The sequence below is a fragment of the Octopus bimaculoides genome, chromosome 6 (assembly GCF_046866305.1).
Source record: "Octopus bimaculoides isolate indiv1 chromosome 6, ASM4686630v1, whole genome shotgun sequence".
Taxonomy (NCBI): Eukaryota; Metazoa; Mollusca; class Cephalopoda; order Octopoda; family Octopodidae; genus Octopus; species Octopus bimaculoides.
Window position 1 is genome coordinate 89,665,973 of NC_142933.1, and position 24,724 is coordinate 89,690,696.

The 24,724-nt window shown below is 34.0% G+C and overlaps 1 protein-coding gene across 9 annotated transcripts in view; it reads right to left on the bottom strand.

Annotated features, from left to right (window-relative positions):
• LOC106869351 (uncharacterized) overlaps positions 1–24,724 on the bottom strand; it is a 387,885-nt gene that overhangs the window by 98,487 nt on the left and 264,674 nt on the right. For all 9 annotated transcript variants that reach the window (XM_089354241.1, XM_089354236.1, XM_089354237.1 and 6 more), the window contains one exon: positions 10,104–11,857. In XM_089354241.1, coding sequence (XP_089210367.1) covers positions 10,104–11,781 — 1,678 coding nt within the window. In that variant the 5' untranslated portion in view covers positions 11,782–11,857. The remainder of the gene's footprint in view (positions 1–10,103; positions 11,858–24,724) is intronic.

The window sequence follows — 24,724 nt, forward strand, 5'->3', positions numbered from 1 at the left end:
AATAGTGATAAAAAAATTTTTTGGCTAATTTCTGATTAAAAATCGGCATTTGTGTATTTACTGCCGAATTAGGTAAACCGCAAATACGCGGTAAATTTGGAAAATTAGATATTCGAATATGAACCATGCTCTCTATTTGACTTGTATCTCGAATGTTGTCTGGTCATTCTGCTGATGATAGTCCGACCTTTTGTGAGATATATAATTTTTATTACTAAAATTGACTTGAAACCATGGTACAGAATATAGATCGGTAAATGTTTTTATTTTTCATTCCCTTTCGAAATTATCCCTACTTTTTGTGGTATGTAGTATTGCTGCTATTTCTAGCGGGTTAGATGTCCTATTACAGGCATCTCTGTATTTTAAATGAAGTATATATATATATATATATATATATATATATATATATATGTATGTATGTATGTATATATATAGTTATTACTACATGAATTACTTCGGTTTGGTCCATACATAGTGGTAAACATAACATTCCAAAACAATAAACAACTACAGAACTTGTGTAGTGTATATTTTATATATTACCTGCAAATAATCCATATTCAGAGCCCTTCCTTTCTATAACCTTTTTCTATATAATTAGAAATCCACAAGAGAAAGCCACACAATTAATCAACTTATATTCTTTCAACAAACAACCTTCTTCACTTTGTTTATTCTCAGAATTGTTTCCTTCTTAAAATATTTGACGGGAGAAAAAAAAAAGAAGACAATTATATTTGAACTTGCAGTTGTGGTGGTACTGTTCTTTACCTGACAAGCAAAACACTTCCTGTATCTGTTCACTTCATATGAATTAATGTATTTCCTTTTATTCAACGATGTCTGTTTTCTCTCTTCAGTCTGCTCAGCTGTGATGAGTACCAGCTGGGTGTTGGTGTGGTCTTCTCCCCACCCTTTCTCTCTCTGTCACATCCTCAATGTTCTGTTGGGTCAAGAAGGAAGCCTTCCCCTACCTAGAGAGTGTCTATGTCTGCTTGTGATTACATAGGCACCTAAAACAATGTTATCAAACCATAGTTGCTCATGAATAATGACTGGTTGTACATAGTACAAAGAAGAAATGTTAACTTTAGTAGTAAAAGATGTAGCAGTATCAACATCAACACCATCATCATCACTACTATCATAGTAAACAGCTACCGAATGTCTAAGCCAAGAGTCGAAAACTAATCCATAATTTACTACAAGTCCTCAGCTTATTGTTTTCACTTGTTGGACTAGGAGATTTATGAGAATAGGCTGCATAATAATCAAATAAATAAAATGGCCATCTCAACAGCAATTAATATTGTTCTTCTTTACTTATTTACATGACACAACATATTGTCTGTAACTATTACACTATTATTATTATTAATCAGATTTGTAGAAGAAAGAATAAATTATTGTTAACAGCTTTATGGTTTGTGCTGTCTTGTCTTTGAGATAAATGCTTTACTTACTTACTAAATAGATACTTCACAGATGAGTGAAATTTCATTTATATCATCATTTCATCATTGCTTTAACATTCACTTCTCCATGTTTGCGTGGATTGGACAGAGTTTATTAAGGGAGATTTTTTTACAACCAGATGCCCTTTCTGTTGCCAACTTCATTTGATTCCAAGCAAGGTAATATTTCCCTGTAGTCAAACATGTTTTCACAGAATTTTGGAGATGAATGACACTGCTTGTATGACAGTGATACTCAGAACTATCATACAATGTCAAGACAAAGGGACACAAACATACACACTTGCACACATGCAGTAGACACAACATAAGTAAGGTTGCATTTTATTGATGCATTTTTAGATTACATCATAGCAAAAATCTGCCATCATCAGGTAAGGCAAAAATGGAAGGTAACCAGTTTGCCAACAACCGTGGTGAAACAATTGAAATTTTGAGAAAGTACAATTGAATTTATTGGGAAAGTGGGTTTAAAAGACAGAGAGCAACTAGTCCAAATCTACTTATTTCCAAATTGCTCGTCCTACTTGTTTATATACCTAAATTCTAATGAATTCTGCAACTGATCAATCGATTCTTTTTCTTTTATTCTTTTACTTGTTTTAGTTATTTGACTGTGGCCATGGTGGCATGCAGTGGGACTGAACCTGGAACCATGTGGTTGGGAAGCAAGCTTCTAACCACACTGCCACGCCTGCACCTATATATATATATATATATATATATATATATATATATATATATATATATATATATGTATGTATATATATATATATATATATATATATATATATATATGTATGTATGTATGTATGTATGTATGTATGTATGTATGTATGTATGTATGTATGTATGTTTGTATGTATATATATATATATATATATATATATATATATATATATATATATATATATATATAGATATATATATATATATATGATAACATTTCAAGCAAGAATAAAGTGAATGTTGTTTCAATTCTTGTTTATATGTAAGGTGTCATGTGGTTGAGGGCTTTACCCCAGATTCAGTCCCACTGTGGGGTCAGCCAAAACCTTGTATTGAATCTGGGGTAAACCCCTCAACCACATGACACCTTACATATAAACAAGAATTGAAACAACATTCACTTTATTCTTGCCTGAAATGTTATCAATTATATAACATTTCAATATAATTAAAAACTAAGTAATTATTTTCAGTTCCAAATAAGCAATTATAGTCATAATAACCAGTTGCTGTGAATGGCTTCTAAAAAATTGTTGTTAATAGCTTAAATTTGAAGCTTTCATAACATGAACTCTTGTTTTTTTATGACTTGTCAACCAATAAAAACAATGTTACATAAATTGACAAAATAACTGATCATGTGGATAGGTACTGAGGACTAAGTGACAAGTTGGTCTCACCTGAAAACGCTAAAATTTGATTAGTTCTCTCTCTCTAGCCTCCACCATCATCCCCTCATGCACACCCCCACTCATACACATGCATTTTTGACATTCAAGGTGATCCTATTGTAAATATTTTTCTTCTGTGTCCAACTAATAGTTATCACACCTTGCTTTCAGAGTCAAAAACAAAGATTTATGAAAATATATATAGACAGTGAAAATGAGCAAATTAAGCATGCGATTGATATCTGTTGTCATAATATACAGTGCTGCTTTTGACAAAGACTGGCACATGTGTATGTGTGTATGCATGTGTGTTTGTGTGTTTGTGTGTGTGTGTGTGTTTGTGTGTGTGTGTGTGTGTACGTAGATATGTATGTATGTATGTATGTATGTATGTATGTAATGAACTGCATGTATCTATGTATGCATGTACGTGAATACACATGCACACAAATATATACACCTACAACCTTTCCCCCGCTTTCACACAGCAAGGACTGTTTTATGAAACACAAGAAACTAATCAAAGAATACAGATAAAAAATATTTGATATGTTTTTTCATGTCCTGTATTTGCATCTTTTTTTCTTTTAAAATTTAATGTTATAATTTACAAACTCCTTTCATATTAAATTTATAAATGAGTTGAGTGGGGAATACTACACGGGTAAGTTAGAATTATGTATTTATAAACTGATACTGTTGTGTGTAAGGTTAAAGCTTATTGGGCACAACCAAGTCTAGTGCTTACTGTGTGTGGTGACCCATAACAGAGGCATTGATGGATTGGTTACTTTTCATAGAGGTCACTTAAATAACAAATGAACAAATAGCTTTTACATGTGTCAGACATCAAGCCTGGTCCTATGTAACTGAAGAAAATCCAGTTCTTTTTTAACTTAGGAAGGTATAAAGCTAAGGGTATGGCTTTTTTCTTTCTTTCTTTCTTTCTTTCCCTAATGCATGTGGAGTTTGTAAGAGTGAAATATAATTGTATATTGGTAAAAGGAAATACTTTTAGCAAAGTTGTGAAATGTGTGGGTGAATGTAAATTGCAAGAAGAGTCTAGAAGATTTACCTTAGTTAATGATGTACTTGACTGTGAAAAACTGTTGTGAGATTATTTTGTTTGTAACTCAGACAAAACAGCTTTGAAGTACCCTTCTTCTCTTTCTCTCTCTCTCTCAACCTATCTCCATATAAGTAATCTTGAAAGGTAAACACTTAACAGAGGAAGAAATACAAGAAAAGAACCCTGTTGTAAGAGGCATTGCATTCAATGATAATAATAGGAAACCTAACACCTTAGAAAACCAAAATACTATTTTTAGGGAGCTGAATGTGGAAAAGTAATTGACAATGTCAAGTATTCTCTTTTAGAACATACATTATTGCTTAACTAAAATGAAGTATAAGATATCTTGTATTTTCACATTCAATTTCTTGTGATTTTCATTATATATAATAAAATATTTTTTTATAATTTTGAAGCTGTTATATTTTATGAAGTAGCTTTTCAACTTTGTTAATCATATGTTCTTGGGATAAAGTTTTTAAAACTCTTTCACTGGTTGCTGTGGCCCATGCTGGTTTATTTGAATAATATTCTTTTATGTAAAAAAAAAATCAAGACTTCACATTATCACATGTGTTGAGACTGAATTAAGCAAGAAACTACATAACTTTTGTGAAATCAAAAAATATATTCTGAATTAAAATGTATAAATATTTCTTACACACAAATACAGAGATTTGAAAAATAAAATAAAATCTATGAAAATAAATTGATCTCTAAAGAATATTGACTTTTTTATTAGGCATGTTTCTTTAATGATTGATTATTGTTCTAAAATTTGTGGTATTCTCATTGGTGTAGACTGGTATGTTGTTTGGTAGTGTGTTGTGTTGTGCTTGTTTAGCCCCTGGCTAATACTGATTGAACAAACAACTTTTTTTCTTTTTTTTTTATCAGACATAGGACTATGTTATCAATATGTCCTTCATTTTTTTTTTAAAGCATTAAGTTTGATTATTTTGGAGAAAATTTCACTGCTATTTCTAGCAGAGCAAATGATCATGGTATGGTATGGTGATGTATATTTTTGTTGTTTGATTGGTCTTCAAGTCATAATCATCCTGTCTTCTATTTTGGCATAATACATCCAGGACAGCACTGTTTAATGTGTTCTTTTCCCCTCAAGATGGTTGGGGTAGGATTTCAGATAGATTTAGCTGTTGCTTTTAGTAGGATAAGAGGCTGCTTTTAAGCATTTCTCATTGAATCAGCCCCATAAAGAAAACTGTTATATCTTATGGAAGTGAGGCAAACTAACTGAATTGTTTTAAACTGTTTAATAATTCTAATGAAGAAGAATGTTAAGGCCAAAGAGTATCTCAACAATTTATAATTGTACAACAACAAAAAGAAGATAATGCAAAAAAATAATTTGCAAAATTCAAACATTATTAACAGCAATGCTCAACTATGATTATGTGTTGCAAGCTAGAACCAATAAGGTAGTAACTGTTGTGTGTTTCATCTGTAATAATTTTAAGAGAAATCACTAAAAGTCATGGCTCTGACACAAATCAGATTCTCCGCAGAAAGTCTGAGAAGAACTGAAGGGATGGATCTCTGTCAGTTATGACAATAAGGATTCAGCTGTTTGATCAACTGTATTACCTACTCATTGAATTAGCACATAACTGGTTGAGTATTCCTCAGACATGTGTGATATCAGTTCTTTAAACAGAATGGGCCTGACACAGTGTGTGACAAGGATGTAACCTTGAATCACAGATACAACCAATCATATAGGATTCTATACAGTTCGATTTCACACACAGAGAGTTGATCTGAGGCTGTAGAAAAAGACATTGACCTAAAACACCACAAGCAAGAATTGAAATGGCTCACATGGTTGCACTTCATATTCAAAGCTCTGATGAAATAGTAAGGTGTTTCCATGCACTCAACAATGAGTCCACTGCATCTTATTGCAGAAACAGCTGTAAGCTGATGAAATTCGTAAAGTAGTTGCTTATTCCTTTGTCATTTCATTTTCTGTATATACATATATATATATAAATGTGTGTGTGTGTGTGTGTGTGTGTATAAATATATATTTCTTCTAAAGCAGATAAGTGGTAAGTTGTGTGAATTTAATGATACCAATCAAAACCTTTCTCTAACTCTCTATATCACACACCTACACACACACACACACACACACATACGCACACATACACACACACACCTACACACATACACACACACCTACACACACACGCACACAAGCATACACACAGCCTATATACATGCACACAGTAACCACAACCATTGCAATTATTCACCTTTTGACACCTATTTATCATAATTGACGTGGATTTGATTAAATCTTTGAAATGTGGTTTTGAGTACTAAACAGCATTCTATGAAGTTGATTTCTATGTTTTATACAATCCTTCTTATGATTATCCACCAGATAAGGTATACTGTTGCTAGTTAAAACAGCTATCAAGATAACCTATAGCTCTGTTCAAACTAGTTGCTGACATTCCAATCCCTGAATGTTATGGGTTGCAGAACTGATATGTGATACGGCAGAAAATGGACAGCTTGCATGTAGTTGAAATAAAAATAGTAAGATTTATTATAGTACAGATACTGTTACAAATTGTGAATGAGTGACTGGTGGGAGTATTGACCTCTTAGAAAAGGGTTGATATCTTGGGGTTAAAAGTGCTTCAGGAAAGGGCTCATTTTGCTTCAATATATATATATAGTTACAAATTATCTCTGGTAAAATCTTTTCCTGGTTGTAAATGAAACTTTACATGTTTTCCATCTTATTAAAATAAACAAAGGAACCTCTACTTCTGTAAGCGTTGACAATATGTATTCTAAATTCAGACCTTTTGCTATATTCATAATGTAGTTTAGCATTGTATATTAATAATAATTGGTAAGCTGCCATATTTTTCAGCAGGCAACTTTTCAGGTTTGTTAATTTTATAAATTATATATGGTTAATTGATAATTAGACATAAATAAATAAATTAACCATTATAAATTATATATAATTATTGTTTATAAATTTCTAAAGTTGTTGCCTGTTTCTTTAATAGACTAAGCTGTATATCCTTCACAATCTCTTAAACAAACCCTTATGACGTACTAATAAAACATGAAACAGATTAGATTTCTACATAAGGCAAGTTTGTAAGTTCAAATCTCTACTATATTTTATTTCACTCTCACCAGTGGTATAGCTAATAGGGGTGAGAGAAGAGCAACTGTTCCCTATGAACACATTTTTCAAAATTGGTGTCTTTTCAATGATTTTTTAAAACTCTTTAGTTACCTACGTCAGGAGTTGCAAGTTTCACCCATAATGGCATTGTTACTGAAACATGAAATAACTGAATGTAGAACGCAGTTACTTATATCATAACTAATGAAATCATCATCATCATCATCGTTTAATGTCCGCTTTCCATGCTAGCATGGGTTGGACGATTTGACTGAGGACTGGAGAACCAGATGGCTGCACCAGGCTCCAACCTTATCTGGCAGAGTTTCTGCAGCTGGATGCCCTTCCTAATGCCAACCACTCCAAGAGTGTAGTGTGTGCTTCTATGCACGAGGGCCAGTCTGGCGGTACTGGCAATGGCCATGCTCAAATGGTGTTTTTTACATGCCACCTGCACGGGAGCAAGTCCAGCGGCACTGGCAACGACCTTGCTCGAATGTTTTCTCATGTGCCACTGGTACAAGTGCCAGTAAGGCAATGCTGGTAATGATCACACTCAAATGGTGCCTTTTAGGTGCCACCGGCACGGAAGCCAGACAGCTGCTCTGGCAATGATCACACTCGGATGGAGCTGTTAGCGCTCCACTGGCACGGGTTCCAGTCATCGAATTTGGTTTGATTTCAAAATATTTTGTATAATATAAGAGAGGCGAGTTAAAAATTGTTTGATGTGTGTCCTGGCACCTTTTTTATGTGCTTCCTCCCACTAACTTTAGAACATGGCTATGCCTCTGACCTATCTTTGTATGGTATTTCTTTTCAATTCTGATAGAGTGATCTTTACTCTCCGTTTCATATATATGCAACCATTTAAAAAAATGAAATAACAAGAATGGGATAATTCTGGCTGTATGATATCAATGTGTTATTGGAGTGAATAATTTTCATATGAATAAAGAAGAAATTTTCTCTAATTCAAAATTTAATGTTTTAGAAATATATCATATGTGGGTATTAAAAAAAAAAAAATTGGTCAAGTGTAAATAATGTTGATAGAAGATGAGACAGACCATCAATAGAGAGCTAATTATACAAGCATGCTTTTGTTTTTATCTAACAGATTGAATTTGAAGATAGCAAGTTGGCAATATTGTGATGCTGATCTAGAAAGTATAACTGAAGACTTGCTCATTTACTTACTATCTTCTTTGTAAATTGTCACTGGCAATAAAATTTCTTCTTTTCAATAAAAGAATAAATGGAAGAAATCACATAGTATAGACAAAAAGATTAAGAATTGCTGGATTACCAAACATCTGCAAATACTTTGACAGCACTTTATTAGTAGTTCTTCTTGTTTTTAATATTTGTAAGGACACCAATGCTTCAATATCCTTCACACATGACATCACAACTTTAAAATATTTTTTAGGACTAACAACTCCAACTAATATACTTTTGTTGAAAATTCCATAAAATTTCATACCCAAAATATAAATCTATTTTCTTACCAGGCTTGTTTTGATGAATAATGGTGATAATAATAGCATTAACAGATGGGTTAGACAATGATAAAATTATGGAAAATTCTTTAAAAAAAAAACTGAAAGAAAAGCTTAACCAATGCAAGGATGAGAACATGGAAAAATGGATGCAAAATGATGAAATAATGAACAGAATGTGTGAATCTGAACATGCATTAATGTTTGTCAGTTAGAAAGTTAAATGATATCTCAATGTTTCTGGTGTTTAGTTTTGGAAACAAATTTATCACTCAAAATATCAGTTGTTAAAAAGTCATAGATATTTATTTTAAATGATTTAAATTACCATTAGACGACTATAGGTTTTAAAAAGAATTATATTCTAACAAGAAAAAAAAAACCCCAACAAAACAACTCCCTTAAAATATGTTACCAAATGTTAGGAAAACAAAAACTGAGATGAGATGCAGAACTTTTGATATGAATATAAAGTTGTGGTAATTGTTGTCGTTCCGATTAAGCAGACCTATGAGCAAAGACATTCTAGCCATAACCATCCCATCTTATATATATATATATATATATATATATATATATATATATATATAAATATATATATACACTCACATATGTACAAACATGATGATAATATTTAATCTTTTCAAGATCTAACTCAAGCTACCCAGGGCTAGTGTTTCATTCTAGTTTCTGAGACATAAAGCGAATGAAAGATAACTCTTTACAGAATCTTTTAGATTCACAGACAAAAACCAGGCATCTATTCCTGAGAGATACATAACTAAGATGTCTATTAAGTGTTTTGCTCAAAGACAAAATGGAAAACCTGTAGCATTGTTTCCTTGTATCTAAAAGCAAAGTGCATAATTTTTGTCTATGACAAAACTGTAATTTTTTGTATATTATTGATACTTATTGATAGTAATAAAACCTAGTACCATGGACTGAGTTGGCTGTAAGTCAACAAGAAGTCTCTACATGGTCTTTGGTCTGTTAGAAATAACCACTAAATTCTCTGAAATCCCCTCAAAAGGAAAATACATATTGGACAATATAATCTTATATGCCCCTAAAAATGTAGGATGTTCAAGGCTGGAATACTCTTTAATCATGTCTGCTCAAGCTAACCAACAACAACAACAGCAACAACAACTGAGTTGGTTATTTTTACAGTTCTGTATGATTGAAATAAATTATAATTAGATAAATGATAAACAGCAAACTGATTAACGAAACGACTATCTTTGTTACTTCAAATATTTTCTGTGATATTTAGAAAAAATGATTTATAAATATAACAAAACAACTGTTGTGAGTAATAAAAATGTATGTATGTAAGAAAAGAAATATGTGAGAATAGAAGTATATGAGAACAGAAGTATGTGAGAATAGAAGTTTGTGAGAATAGAAGTATAAGAGGTGAGTGGTGTAAAGTTCAGTAAGCACAGATTGCAAATATTGCACTACACTTACCTGGTGTGTGAACAGCCAATGAAAAATCATCTATAGACTGGTTCTGATCTGAGAGAGAGGAAGTTGCGTAAACAGATGAAGCGGCTCCAGCTGTGCTAGCATTGCTCTGTGGACTCACATTGGCTTCGAGTTCATTCTCTTCAGCAAGAGATGGTTTCAAAGGAAGGGACATTGCCTTTAGTTCATTTTCTTTGTTCTTTTGATTTGCTCCAGAAGGACTGTTATTCAATGTTTTGCTTGTTGCTTGCAGTGGCCTTACAGCCTGACTTTTGTTACCAGCATCTGCTGTGTGATTTGAAGGTTGTTTTGCTTTGAATTTTTGATAAATAGTTTTATCTGACATAGAGTTCTGTTCAATAGATTTGAGAATCCGTTGAGTAGAGGGATCAAACTGTTTGATGTCTTGAGACTGTGAGCATTCCAAATCATCTTTCGATGGTTTGCGATCCCCTACAGATCTTAAGCTGTGAGATTTATTTCGATGATGAATTTTTCCAAAGAATTTCATGAATGATCGCCTGCTCTTGCTATTCGAACGGTGGACAGGATGTCCCGAAGGGTCACTTTCAATAGAACATGAATCACTTGTGTTTAAGCTTTGTGCGCTCCCTTCTGTTGATGAGTTTCTCTTGTGATGTTTTGTTCGCCTCCTCACATTTGGTGAGAGACGCCGGAAAAAGTTCCCCATGCTAGTACTTAGAGATTTCTTGGCATGACTCAAGAAATGTGCATCATTGCGCTTAGGTTCTGCACCTTGAGAAGTAGATTTTTGGGAGTCATTTGACTGCGAGGAAGGTAAAGATGATTGAGCACAAACCTCGCTTTTTTTCAGTTCAGGATTTGAAACTTCGGCTTCTTCTTCAGGAGCTTTCTCAACAACTTTGGCTTCAGCAAGTCTTTTTACTTCATCAGAATACTGAGCTTGGATTGCCATGCGATAACTGATAGTTCGATCATAAACATAATCTTTATTTATATTCAATTTGCTGGTTTTTTCTCGTTGACTGTCAACATCTGTACTAACTCCTGAATCTCCACCATGTACTGAAGATTCAGAGGGTAGAAAGCTTACACTGTTATTTGGGGTTAATCTGTCCCCTGGGTGGAGCGTATTGTTTTCACAGCCCTTACGGATTCCTCTTAAAGTTTCTTGGTGAATAGGTTTATTTGTTAATGTTCCAGTTGAGGGAACAATTAGTTGTGGACAACTTTTGTCTGATTCTGATGACATTGCAGAAATTGGAGATAATATATCAGAGCTGTCTCGTGGAGATTCAAGAGGACTATAACTAGATTCTTGACCACTGAGACTGGTCATTAAACTGTCTTCAGTATCTGAATGTCTAACTCGTACGTTGTCATCATATCTCACATGTCGAGGGCTAATACCTCGACGAGAACTCTTTGAGCTGACACTACCTTGATCAGAACGAGATCTTTCTAGAGCAAGGTTTGCCGCAAGAACTTCATTTGATGTCTTCCGTACACGTGGAAGAGAAACAACTGCAGAAAAGCTGGTTCGGTATGGTTGTGCGATGCGCGAGTGTACTTCATCATTGCATGGTCCTTTATTGGCACGTACAGGACTTCGTCGACGAGTAATCCTATCAACAACAAGTTTACTGTCTGGATGAGGGGAGCGTCTGTCCAAAACAGATGGAGGACCACTGCTTGCCATTTTAATTGGTTTGTATGTGTATTTTCAGTGTAATTTAAATTCTGTTAGCCATGTCTTCTCCATAAATGTTACATGCCTGAAAGAATGAAGATATGTGATGTGTGGATGAGACTAGAAACAGAAATCAGAACAAACAAAAAGAGAAATAAAATCTTGAAATAATGAGAAAAATGAAAAAAAAAAAAAAAAAAAACAAATAAATAAAAATACAGATTAAATGTAAAAAGAAATAAAAATAACAAACCAGATGTACTTTCAGTTGATATATTCTAGCAACTTAAGAATTTTCTTAAGAATTTCCTTTCATCTAGATTTTTCTAAGTATTAGATCTACACATTGCTTTCAGAATTTTTTTTTGTTTATAAACGTCTAAAAATTATTCCTTGTTTTTTAAACAAATTACTATAACTCACAAGTAAAACATGATATAGACAAAGTTTCATATGAAGTGACTTTCTGTGTTTGTGTCACAACTATATTTTTCACTCTTACCCATAATTGAGTGATTTATCTATTTTTATGGAGTGTTTTTCTCTCTACTTCATGTACAAGACTACTTGTAAAAATAACAAGAAATGGGTAACTTCTGATTACATAGTACTTTAAAAAATGTTGTCAGTAAGTATCTTCAGAACATCAAATTAGTTAAGTAGTTTATATTATATCTCTAGTAATTAAAGTTACTTTTCCTGGTTTTGAGTATTGATTGTCACTACTTTATTGTTCCTGGAACAGACACTAATGTCATATTTTCCTAATTTCTTTCTGCTATGTTTGAAGTATCATGCTTTTTGTGAGATATCAACCTCATTAGAGATACAGAAATTATCCTTACGGCAGAAAGGACAAAGACCTACATTAATTGCTTTATAATATTTGGTTCAAATCCTATTAAGGAAGACCTTGCATGCTAACCATTTCAAAATTAATAAAATATTTTTAGCAGATAAATACAGTAATGAATGCACTCAGTTCATTACTTTGTGCCAATATAAGGAATTTGTATTAATAATCTATAGGAAATGCTTGTAAAAGTAAAGTTGGAATTAATGCTTTGTAGTAAGAGACACTGACTGTTTGAGTTCAGAGAGCTTTTGTGTTGTCCTTAGAAACAAATATGGATTTCTAACTTTGGTATAAGGTTACAAATTTTGGGGTAGGAGTATTGTCAAATAATGACAGACATTTTATGTTATCAACCTTGCAAAGATGAAAGGCAGAATAGATTTTGGTTTGATTTGAACTTACTCTGTAAAGCGCCAAAACTGAATATTGTAATGTATTTTGTTTGACACTGTAATGACTCTGCTAATCCATCTCAATATTAACATCATTAAATATGGTAATGACTGCATTTGTACTTCGGTTTTAAAAAATGTAGCCTGCAGTACTCAAAGAAGTACTAGAACTCTATCACCTTAGTCTGGGTAAACCTATAATGCAGAGAAAACGTATGACATGGTGGGAATTTATAACTTATGATATATTGGGAACTTATGATATATTGGGAACTTATGATATAGAGGAAATTTACATCATGAAGAAAACTTGTCACAGAAGAAACTTATGATATAGAGGAAACTTATGACATACAATATACAGCAATATTGGAACCCTGCTCACCACTTTTAATTCCCCAGCTCACACCATCCTTTAAACTGGAAAGGGAGGGGGCAAAATCGTACTACTAGGAAGAAAATTTACAAATTAAAACCAGATCTAGTGATGTAAACATTATCGGTTGCACATGCATCATGTTTGTGTTTTGTTTATGCACCAAATTTGCTGTGGAATTGTGTGAAGGGAAAGCTCTCTGCATGATGCTGAGAACAGAATGCACACATATGAATGTCTACATACATGTAAATATACAAACATATACCTATGTACACATGTACACATTCATGTATCCACACATTCATGTATCCACACATGCATCCACACACAGATTTGTATGTACACACAAGTACAAGTATGTGTGTGTATAGGTGTGTGTGTGTGTATGTTTGCGTGTGTGCATATGCACATATACACCAGATGTCAAATGATAATAATGATGATGAATGACTTATACTTTTGCCACTGCAAGCATAATGCACGATAGGAACATTCGATCTATGCTAATATAAAAACAGCAAATATATACACATCAACATAGTGTGCGTATTTCAACTCCACCCTTGCCACAAACACACACACACACACACACACACACACACAAGCACACATAAATATATGGATACAGAAAAGATAAGATTATATACAATTATAGAGCAATAGAGGTCAGCCACCCCGCTCACATGATAATTTCTTTTGAAATCACCGAGACAGAGAATATTTATGGACTGCTTCAAAACCTACAATTTCTTTAACTAGATCACATATTCATAATCATACCTATAATTATTGATAGATTTAGCACAGTTTCTAAATGTCTAAGCAATAATTTCAAAATGGAGAGATTTTCAGGCAAAGAAATTGACCAACAAACGAATACTTTGCAAATAATATCTGCAAGCTGAATAGTAAAAAATATGCAAGATTTTTCTGAAATTTGGCATGTAGATTTTCACCATTGCTGTTTCTTAAATTTTAGTGATGGAACTTGGCTTCTTTGTTAGAAATCAGTTCTTTCTCTACAGGAATAATTCAAATAATTGAAAAAAGAAAAAAAGAGAGAAATAACATACACCCATGTGCACATGAATACACACACACACACAGAGTCATACATACATACATACATACATACATACATACATACATACATACATACATACATACATACACACACATACATACAAATACACATACATGCCTATCTACACACAGAGAGACTCACACTTGCATGCATACATGCATACATACATGCATACATACATACATACATACATACACACACACACACATACACACACATACACACACACACACACACATATATATATATATATGAGCATGTCTAAATATGAAACTATATGCATGAGAATACATACACAAAACACACAAATCTGCACATACATACATCCATACATACACACACACATACATACATACATACACACACACACTCATACATACATACATACATACATACATACAAACACACATACATGCCTACCTACACACACAGAGACTCACTTACATACATACATACATACATACATACATACATATATACATACATTATAACATGTTTAGAAGTTTAATCAGCTTACGCATCTCATGTTTCACTTAAACAAAAACAGATTTTTTTAATGGAAAGCCAATTTTGAGATATTTAATGTAAGGACTTGTATTAACAATAATTTAATCAGCTCAACAAATCTTGTATTTCTCCTTCCATACAAAGTGCTTTGGAACTTTTTAATTCCTCTGCTTTTGGTAAATATGTTTGAGAGATTAAAGAATGGCATTGAAGATACTTCCTTAAATAATTTGTAGAAGGTAAAACAGTCTCAAGAGATTTGGTTAGGGATAGAAGTTAAGAAGTTAAAATGTTATGCTTGACAAATTGGTAATGTGAAAACAGCAACCCTAACTCTAATCAAAAGTTTATCTTAAATGAGAAAAGAATAGGCCTATAATCTATATATGGTCTGATCAATAAGTATCCGGACTGTTGCCATAGTAATGAAGCTAAAGCACGCCAAGTGAAACTGCTTGGCACAGATTGACCTTGAACTCTCCTGTGCAAGTGCGCTAAGTTTTAATGTTCTAGCTCATATCCACTGTTTACAGCAGTGCTTGGAAGGAAGGTGTGTAGTATGTGATCGCCACATTGACCATGACAGAGAAAGTTGAGCAGAGAATCTGCATCAAATTTTGCCAAAAGCTTGGTGATTCCTGCTCAGAGGCCTACGCAAAGTTTTTAAAATGTTTTCATCGTCCTCGACACAATCAAGGAGATCTTGTGCAACTGAAACCCGAGTGTCTTTTTGGTCAGCTGAAAGCAGTTTTGGCATAAACTTGACAGACACACATCTCATACCCAAATCTTCAGTGATAATGGACTTAACTGAACCGTAACTAATCTGCACATCCTCTGATAACTCACAGATGGTAATTTGACAATTTTCCCTCACAGCTGCATGCACATCTGTAATGTTTTTCTCAGTTCTGCTGGTTGTGGGTCTCCCCGAACGTTTGTCACTATCAAAATTGTTTTTGGCCACTGTACTCTTGTGTGCAGCTCATACACTCCTCTCCATACACTTTCTGCAACTTTGCACAAGCCTCTGAGCAGGTATCACCACAACAACTTTCTCTATCATGGTCAATGCGACAATCACACATTACACACCTTCCTTCCAAGCACTGCTGTAAACATGGAAATGAGCTAGAATGTTAAAACTTAGTGCGCATGCACAACAGAGTTCAAGGTCAATCATTGCTAAGCAGCTTCACTTTGCATGCTTTAGCTTCGTTACTATGGCAACAATCCGGATACTTATTGATCAGACCTTGTCGAAGGTCTTTCTTGACACAGAATAGAGCAAAAAGAAGTAACAATTAAATAGCACCCATTTAAAATAGTAGAATGGTATAAACAGTAGTATACAGGACCAAATACTTTTCAGTATTTAGTTCCAGTCTTCTGTATACTGAGTTCAAATCTTATTGCAATTGATTTATCTTTCTGGATGATGTGTTTTACATACCACCGGAATGGGAGCCAGTCAGGGGGCACTGGCCAAAACCAAAATCGTAGCTGTGGCCAGTGCCCCCTGACTGGTTTCCATTCCAGTGGCATATAAAATACATCATCCGAACGTGGTCAATGCCAGTGACCCCTCACTGGCTCCCGTGCCGGTGGCACATAAAAAGTGCCATCCAAATGTGGTCAATGCCAGGTCCGCCTAACTGGCTCTTGTACCAGTGGCACATAAAAAGCACCTACTATGCTCTCAGAGTGGTTGGCATTAGGAAGGGCATCCAGCTGTAGAAACCAAGCCAGATCAGGTTGGAGCCTGGTGCAGCCGCTGGCTCTCCAGACCTCAGTCAAACTGTCCAACCCATGCCAGCATGGAAGACAGACGTTAGACCATGATGATGATGATGATATCTAGGCATAGGTGGATGACAAAATAAGTACAAGTATGGAATAAGGTCAATTCCATGATGATGATGATGATGATGATGATGATGATGGTGGTGGTTGTGGTGATGATGATGATTAAATGAAATTATTTTTTTTCCCAATTTCTGCATTAGAAACATTATACCAGAGTAAAGAAATGTTCATAAATAAAGTTAAATCTTCTCGGTTATGTGATTAACAATCTTAATTGAACTTAATCTTACATTTAAACACGACAGATGACATCTGGATTAATTTGTAGCTCAGTTGACTAATACTAACAGCTGAAAGGATTGACTAAGGAATAACTCAAAGTGGTGCTCCAGCATGGCCTTGCTTGTGTGAAATAAAGAACTAGAGCTGGGCTTAGTTTAATAAATGAATATTCTTGAGAAAATGACATATTGAGGATTAACTTCTGACCGAGAAAATAGTCAGTCTCAAAATCCTGGAAGAGAACCTTATAAGCAATTGAAAATGACTATTTTAAAACCAGAACACATTCCTCAGGTTACCTAGGTGACCTAATTAGCAGAGAAGATGGGTGTCCTGAAAGCATAATAGCCAGTTTAAGGACAGGGTTGAAAATTTAAGGGAGCTTTTAAACAAAGGATTTCCCTTTCCAAGTGAAAGGCAGATTGTACGATGCTTGTGTACAAAGTGCAATACTGGAAGGTAGTGAATGGTGGGCATTAAATCATCCTCCTCCTCATCATCATCATCGTTTAACGTCCGCTTTCCATGCTAGCATGGGTTGGACGGTTTAACTGGGGACTGGTGAACCAGATGGCTGCTCCAGGCTCCAATCTGATTTGGCAGAGTTTCTACAGCTGGATGCGCTTCCTAACGCTAACCACTCCGAGAGTGTCATGGGTGCTTTTGCGTGCCACCGACATAAGGGCCAGTCAGGCGGTACTGGCAACGGCCACACTCAAATGGTGTTTTTACGTGCCACCTGCACAGGAGCCAGTCCAGCGGCACTGGCAATGGCCTCGCTTGAATGTAGAGTATATATAAAAGCTGGAAAGAAATTTGGTGAGCACGTTTTGCTGGGTGTGTAATGTTAGTGTAAATGAATAATTGAGTACAGGTAAGTTAAGAGAAACGTTGATTATGGGAAGAATTAAATGTAGTGGACAAGACAGAAAACTGGGTTGGTACAGCCATATAACGTAATGTGTATGGTGTATGACAGTTAAAGAAGTGCCAAGTGATCTGACTGAAAGGAATGTACTGAAGAAGGAGACTGATAAAGACATGAAAAGAAATGGAGTGATATGATCCCAGAATGCTGAACTTCATGAAGTAGATGACAAGAAATGGCAACAAACAAGCAGTGAGATGGTATATTGGAGAAGACCCACCCAGCCCATACAAGTGTTGTTGGCACTCCGTCGGTTATGACGACGAGGGTTCCAATTGATCCAATCAACGGAACTGCCAGCTCGTGAAATTAACGTGCAAGTGACTGAGCACTCCACGGACATGTGTACCCTTAACGTAGTTCTCGGGGAGATTCAGTGTGACACAGAGTGTGACAAGGCTGGCCCTTTGAATTACAGGTACAACAGAAACTGGAAGTAAGAGTGAGAGAAGGTTGTGGTGAAAGAATACAGCAGGGTTCGCCACCATCCCCTGCTGGAGCCTCGTGGAGCTTTAGGTGTTTTTGCTCAATAAACACTCACAACGCCCTGTTTGAGAATCGAAACCGCGATCCTACGACCGCGAGTCTGCTGCCCTAACCACTGGGCCATTGCGCCTCCACTGCATACAAGTATAAATAAAAGTAAAACAAATACAGCTAAATCATGATGAAACATCATTCAACATTGATTACTGCAAAACAGATAATATGCGTTATACATGGTTTCATTCATGAGGCTGTCACATAATAAAATAGAAAATTCTGATTATGGGCTACTTAATTAAGACAGCTCTTCTAATAAATAACAGAAATGGAATGGAAGTAAATGTTGGCTCTTAAAATGTGATCAGATATTAATTATCTAATTAGTATAGAAAACTTATAACATCATTCTCATTTTCTGATTAGAAATTGCTGTATTCATTTCTAAAGGCTTTTTCCTTATTATTTTGTATAGAATAAGGGAGAATCAGGGTTGTTCGTTATGGATTTACAATAAAAACAATTGTGTAGAATATTTTTGTAAACGCTGTCAGAATAGCAACACAGAAAGACTATTTAATCAAATAAATCTATGTTTGCTGCAATATTTTGGAGCAGCTTGGCACTCAACATCTTCCAAAAACTGGTACTTCAAATAAGAACATGCTTTGATGACAGAAAGCAAAATTAAAAATATAGCTTAAAATATTGATTGAATAACAATATTTTTTATAAGAAATCACTACTTTTCTCCTTCAACCAATCTTATCAGATATATTTTAAAAATATTCTTTCATTCAGTTTTCTTAGAGTTGAAAGATCCAGTGCCTTAACAGAAAAAAAATTATTTTAAAATGTCAAATTGATTGGTTAGATTGTGCAAATGAAGCCAGGAAACTATTCACTTCTAATATATTGTCAGTAATTCCAATTAATTTTAGATTCACTTAGTTTGTATTTTATTTTGATATCAGAACTTTACTGGATAAGAATTATTTCTAATTTTTAGTAAATTTGCTGAATATAAAAAGAACAAAAAAAAAAAAAAATCACTGAAGACATTTGCTATTACATTCATTACCAAGATCTTCTCTCTCAACTTTATCATCGAAATCATAAATATTGCTATCAGCATTATCTTTTCCCTCTTTTTATGTCATCAGAATTGAAATTGAAATTGGTGTCAACGTTATTTCTCTCTATCTTTATGGCTGTTTTTGTTGTTCTTTATTTCATCAAGATGTAATGATACTGTCCTCATAATTATTACTCTTCATTATTTTACTGCTGTATATGCAAAAAAAAATGAAATACCAATCAATTAGACACACACACACACTCACACACACACACACACACACACACACACACACACACACACACATTCATTCTCAAACATATTTTCAGTTCTATTTTGAGAAACCTTGAATGTGGTTGATTTCTTGCTCTTGTACACAAGTGTAGCAGTATTTAAAGAAATGAAGTTCAAGATAAAAGTGGGGAGAGATGTGTCACATTTATTCATGAAAGGGATTCACTTGTTACATTTGCTTTTTTTTTTAGATGCATTAGGAAAGGTAGCTAGCTATAGAAACCATGCCAAAGCAGACATTGAAGCCCAACACAGTCTTCCAATTCATTGGATCCTATTGAAAGCATCTAACTCATGCCAACATAGAAGATGAACATTATAAAATGGATGAGGGAGAGGAGTTATTCTGGTAATAATTCAAATTTTCATACTTCTAGGTCAGTGGAAAATGTAACAACGCAGTATTGGGATTAATCTAAACAGTAATATTCTTCTACCAAAATCTAAGAACTTACACCAATGTCAGAAAACAATAACTTGAATTTTCAATCTATCTTCAGCTTATTTTAGGATTTATACTGTATTTTAATTGGTCTCTGATCAACCTCAAGTACATTATTCCTGTACACATGTAAGGTGGTGAGCTGGCAGAATTGTTAGCACGCTGGGCAAAATGCTTAGTGGCATTTCTTTCTGAGTTCAAATTCTGTTCAGGTCAACTTTACCTTTCAACCTTTTGGAGTCAGTAAAATAAGTACCAATCAAGCAATGGGGTTGATGCAATTAATTTATCTCCTCTCCCAGAATTGCTGGTCTTGCACCAAAATTAAAAATCCTTATTCCTGTACATTTGACAAATAATAATTGTTTCAAATTTCGGTACAAGGCCAGCAGTTTTATGGGGAAAGGCTTTGTTGATTACATAAACCCCAGTGCTTGATTGGTACTTTAAGTTACTGACCCCAAAAGATGCAAGGTCAAGTGGACCTCAATAGGATTTGAACTCAGTATAAAAGACCTAGAAGAAACACCGCAAACCATTTGTTTCTGATGCTCTATCAATTCTACTAGTCTGCCATAATAATAATAATAATAATAAAAGTAATTCTTGTAATTTAAATATTATATCATTAAATTTCAATAAATTGATTTTGTGTAAGTTCAGTTGGACATTAGTAGAGTTTATGTAAAAAAACAGAAATGGTGGTTTGAGTTTTTGCTAATTCACCAAGATTTGTTATTAAATAACTACTACTAATAATAATAATACTTGTCTACAGTTATAAACATAAGCAAATCAAAAACCAAATTGAAATCATATGAAAATATATATAATTAATGCAATCATGAAAATGTAAATGATGATTATATAAAGACAACGATAACGGTTTTTATATTGATTAAAGCAAAGTAAGACTTCGGGCAGAGAATTTGTAACGATGGAATATGAAAATCTATGTGACAAAATGAAATCTGAAACAATAGATAAATCACATTTTCAATTTTAAATGTTTTTATGACAACAGATAAAGATTTTGTATCATAAAAATTATATTTATAATATTTTCAATTTGTTCAATAAAATTTTATAGAAATACTATATTTCTTCTTGCAGGGTTTTGAAGATGAAAAAAAATTATTTTTCTAGTTAAAAATAAATTTTACTGATTTGAAATTGTAAGGTGGGTGGGCAGGTGGAGGGAAAGAAGGTAAGAAAAAGATATATAAAATTTGTGGTTTTGAAGACTAAAATAGAAAAAAAAAATTTTCTATGACATTTGTTATAATAAAGCATTTTAGTATTGGTAAATATTGCTCACAATATTTTATGATTATACTTTCTTCCTATCATATTATAGATGATTTTTAGTTTCCACAAAATGGAGAAACAAAGAAATGGGGAATTTGTTCAAAAGTATACAATTCAGAATTACCAATTCTAGATTACCAAAAACCAGTACAAGCCTCGGATAAAAGTTTAATATGTTTGCTGGCATTTAGCTCTATGTCTTTTATGAAGGAATTCTTTTTAATGTCATAATTTTAAATAGTTTAGTCATTGAATAATTTCCACACAAAGTCTATAATCTTTCAATTGCTCTAAGACCTGTTAAGCTCATATTATACAAAACTTTGCTGAGAAGATCTAGTAAGACTGAAACATGTCTCAAGTTGTTTTTTTAATAACCAAACACCAGACTTCACTGAATATCATCATTTAATCAATATAGAAGCAGCGTTACAGATACACCAACACACACGAGATTGAAACATAGCCGACCTCACGCACTTCTCATGAGGAATTCTGGAAGGAGCTTTGTGAGACCACTACTGAGACGCTTCCGGAAAAAAAGAGAAAAGCCGTTAGGAAACAGTTTATAGCAGAGACTCCATCTAAGAAGATCTGAAGAAGGAATTGTATTCTGAAATATCATAGGACTATAGATAACTAAATTACAACAAGTACATAGTCCATTTTTTCTGTATTATAGAGCATTGTTGTACCGTTCTAAAAACTTATTATTCTTTATATATTTTAAAGTTCTCTTCCTTGCTTTCCATGACCAGAATTGCGCTTAACACTGATGATTTTTCTTCTCATTATGAAATGTAATTACATTTCAATTTCTATTTTCTTATTGAATCCAGAAAGATGAAAAAGCAGAGTTGACTTTGAACTCAGAATGTAAAGAAACAATTAAATACTACAAGGTATTTTGTCTGCTACTCTAATGTAATGATTCTACTAATCCTCGAATAATATTTTCTTACAGAGACACGAGGCAACAAGTACTGGCAAAGGTTGTAGATTTCTATTACAATTCGATCCACATCTAGGATACCCTATTGGAATATAAACTGAACTCAGGATGTTAAAGTATGTATTTGGTACTTTTTTTTTATTGAGGATTAAAAGGATTAAAAAAAAAATAAATGGAAGCTGACCTCGGCGAGATTTGAACTCAGAAAACAAAAACGCCAAATAACAATACATTGCAAAACATTTTATTGGTCGCTCTAATGCTCCTACCAACCAACCACCTCATTGTATGGGTGACAGTTTTCAACTGGTACTTATTTTATCGACTGCCGGATCTCTACCCAAGAAATAATGAAAAGGCAAACTTACAATATAAAGGGACATAACTCAATCACGCTAGTTGTTTCGACTAGCGCTCTATGGATCCTCAATAATAATAATAATAATAATAATAATAATAATAATAATAATAATAATAATAATAATACTCCTTTCTACTGGAAACACAAGGCCACAGATTTGGTGGGGAGGGGACTAGTCGATTACATCGACCCCAGTGTTCCACTGGTACTTAATTTATCGACCCCGAAAGGACGAAATGGTTTCAATTGTTGGCACAAGGCCAGCAAGTTCGGGAAAGGGGCTAAGACGATTGCATCGACGCCAGGGCTCAAATGGTACTTATTTTATCGATCTCAAAATGATGGAAGGCATAGTCAATCCTGGTGGAATTTGAACTCAGAACGTGCTATGGAGAAGTGAAATGTTTTGAGTTGAAACCCTGAGATATATATATATATATATATATATATATATATATATATACATATATATATATATATATAGAGAGAGAGAGAGAGAGTGAGAGAGAGAGAGAGAGAGAGAGAGAGAGATAGAGAGAGATAGAGAGAAGAGAAAGACAGGTCCTATACCTCGGGAGTTCTGCTTTCTCCCCACTGTAAAATAATTCCATTTCACTTTTTGCCAACACAGAACAATGACAGTTTTCTCAGATGTTAGTAATTCACTGTGGAGGCACAATAGCCCAGTGGTTAGGGCAGCGGACACGCGGTCATAGGATCGCGGTTTCGATTCCCAGACCGGGCGTTGTGAGTGTTTATTGAGCGAAAACGCCTAAAGCTTCACGAGGCTTCGGCAGGGGATGGTGGGGAACCCTGCTGCACTCTTTCACCACAACTTTCTCTCACTCTTACTTCCTGTTTCTGTTGTACATGTAATTCAAAGGGTCAGCCTTGTCACACTGTGTCACGCTGAATGTTCCTCACGAGAACTACGTTAAGGGTACACGTGTCTGTGGAGTGCTCAGCCACTTGCACGTTAATTTCACGAGCAGGCTGTTCCGTTGACCGGATCAACTGGAACCCTCGACGTCGTAAGCGACGGAGTGCCAACAACAACAGTAATTCACTATGAGAGTTGTCTCCCCTACATAAAAAAACTATCAGTGGAAGATAACTTGTGACATAAATAGAAATCGTTTTCTATTTAATATCCATTTTAAATTAAAATCACGCTTAAAAAAAAAACAGTTTATAACGAGAGAGCTTTAGTATTTTGCATTATGTTAAATACAATTGATTAAAAGTGTACGAGAAAATGATTAAGAATTGATATTTTCTTGATAAATGATATGGTAAGGGAAGTAACTTTGCTAAACTTTGATTAATTTAACCTGTAATTTATCTCAACTTGGCACGGAAGCCTTTTATATTTCGTCTTTTATTTATTTCTTTTGCAGGCAGGTGAAAAAGGAAAAAAGAAGAAAGATGACAGTAATAAAAGAGAAAAAAGATCATAGTATTGTTTTCTCAAATGTTCAGCTTTAACGCTGAATCGGTCTAAGTAAATCAGCATTTTAAACCACTTATTAATAAAAGGGCCTATAAACGGTTCCTTGATCCGCTAGAAATAACAGCCAAATTTCTTAATCTAGTGTTACTGAAAAAAAAAAAATCCAAAGGAAAGGACATTTTGAACAATATAATACCCTTAAAAACTGCAACTAATAGTTCTTCAATGTGCCCCCCACCCACCATGCCGATATATATTTTGTTCCCCCCCCCCACACAAACACAAACACACACACACACAGATATATATATACATATATATATTTATGAATGTACACACATACACACACA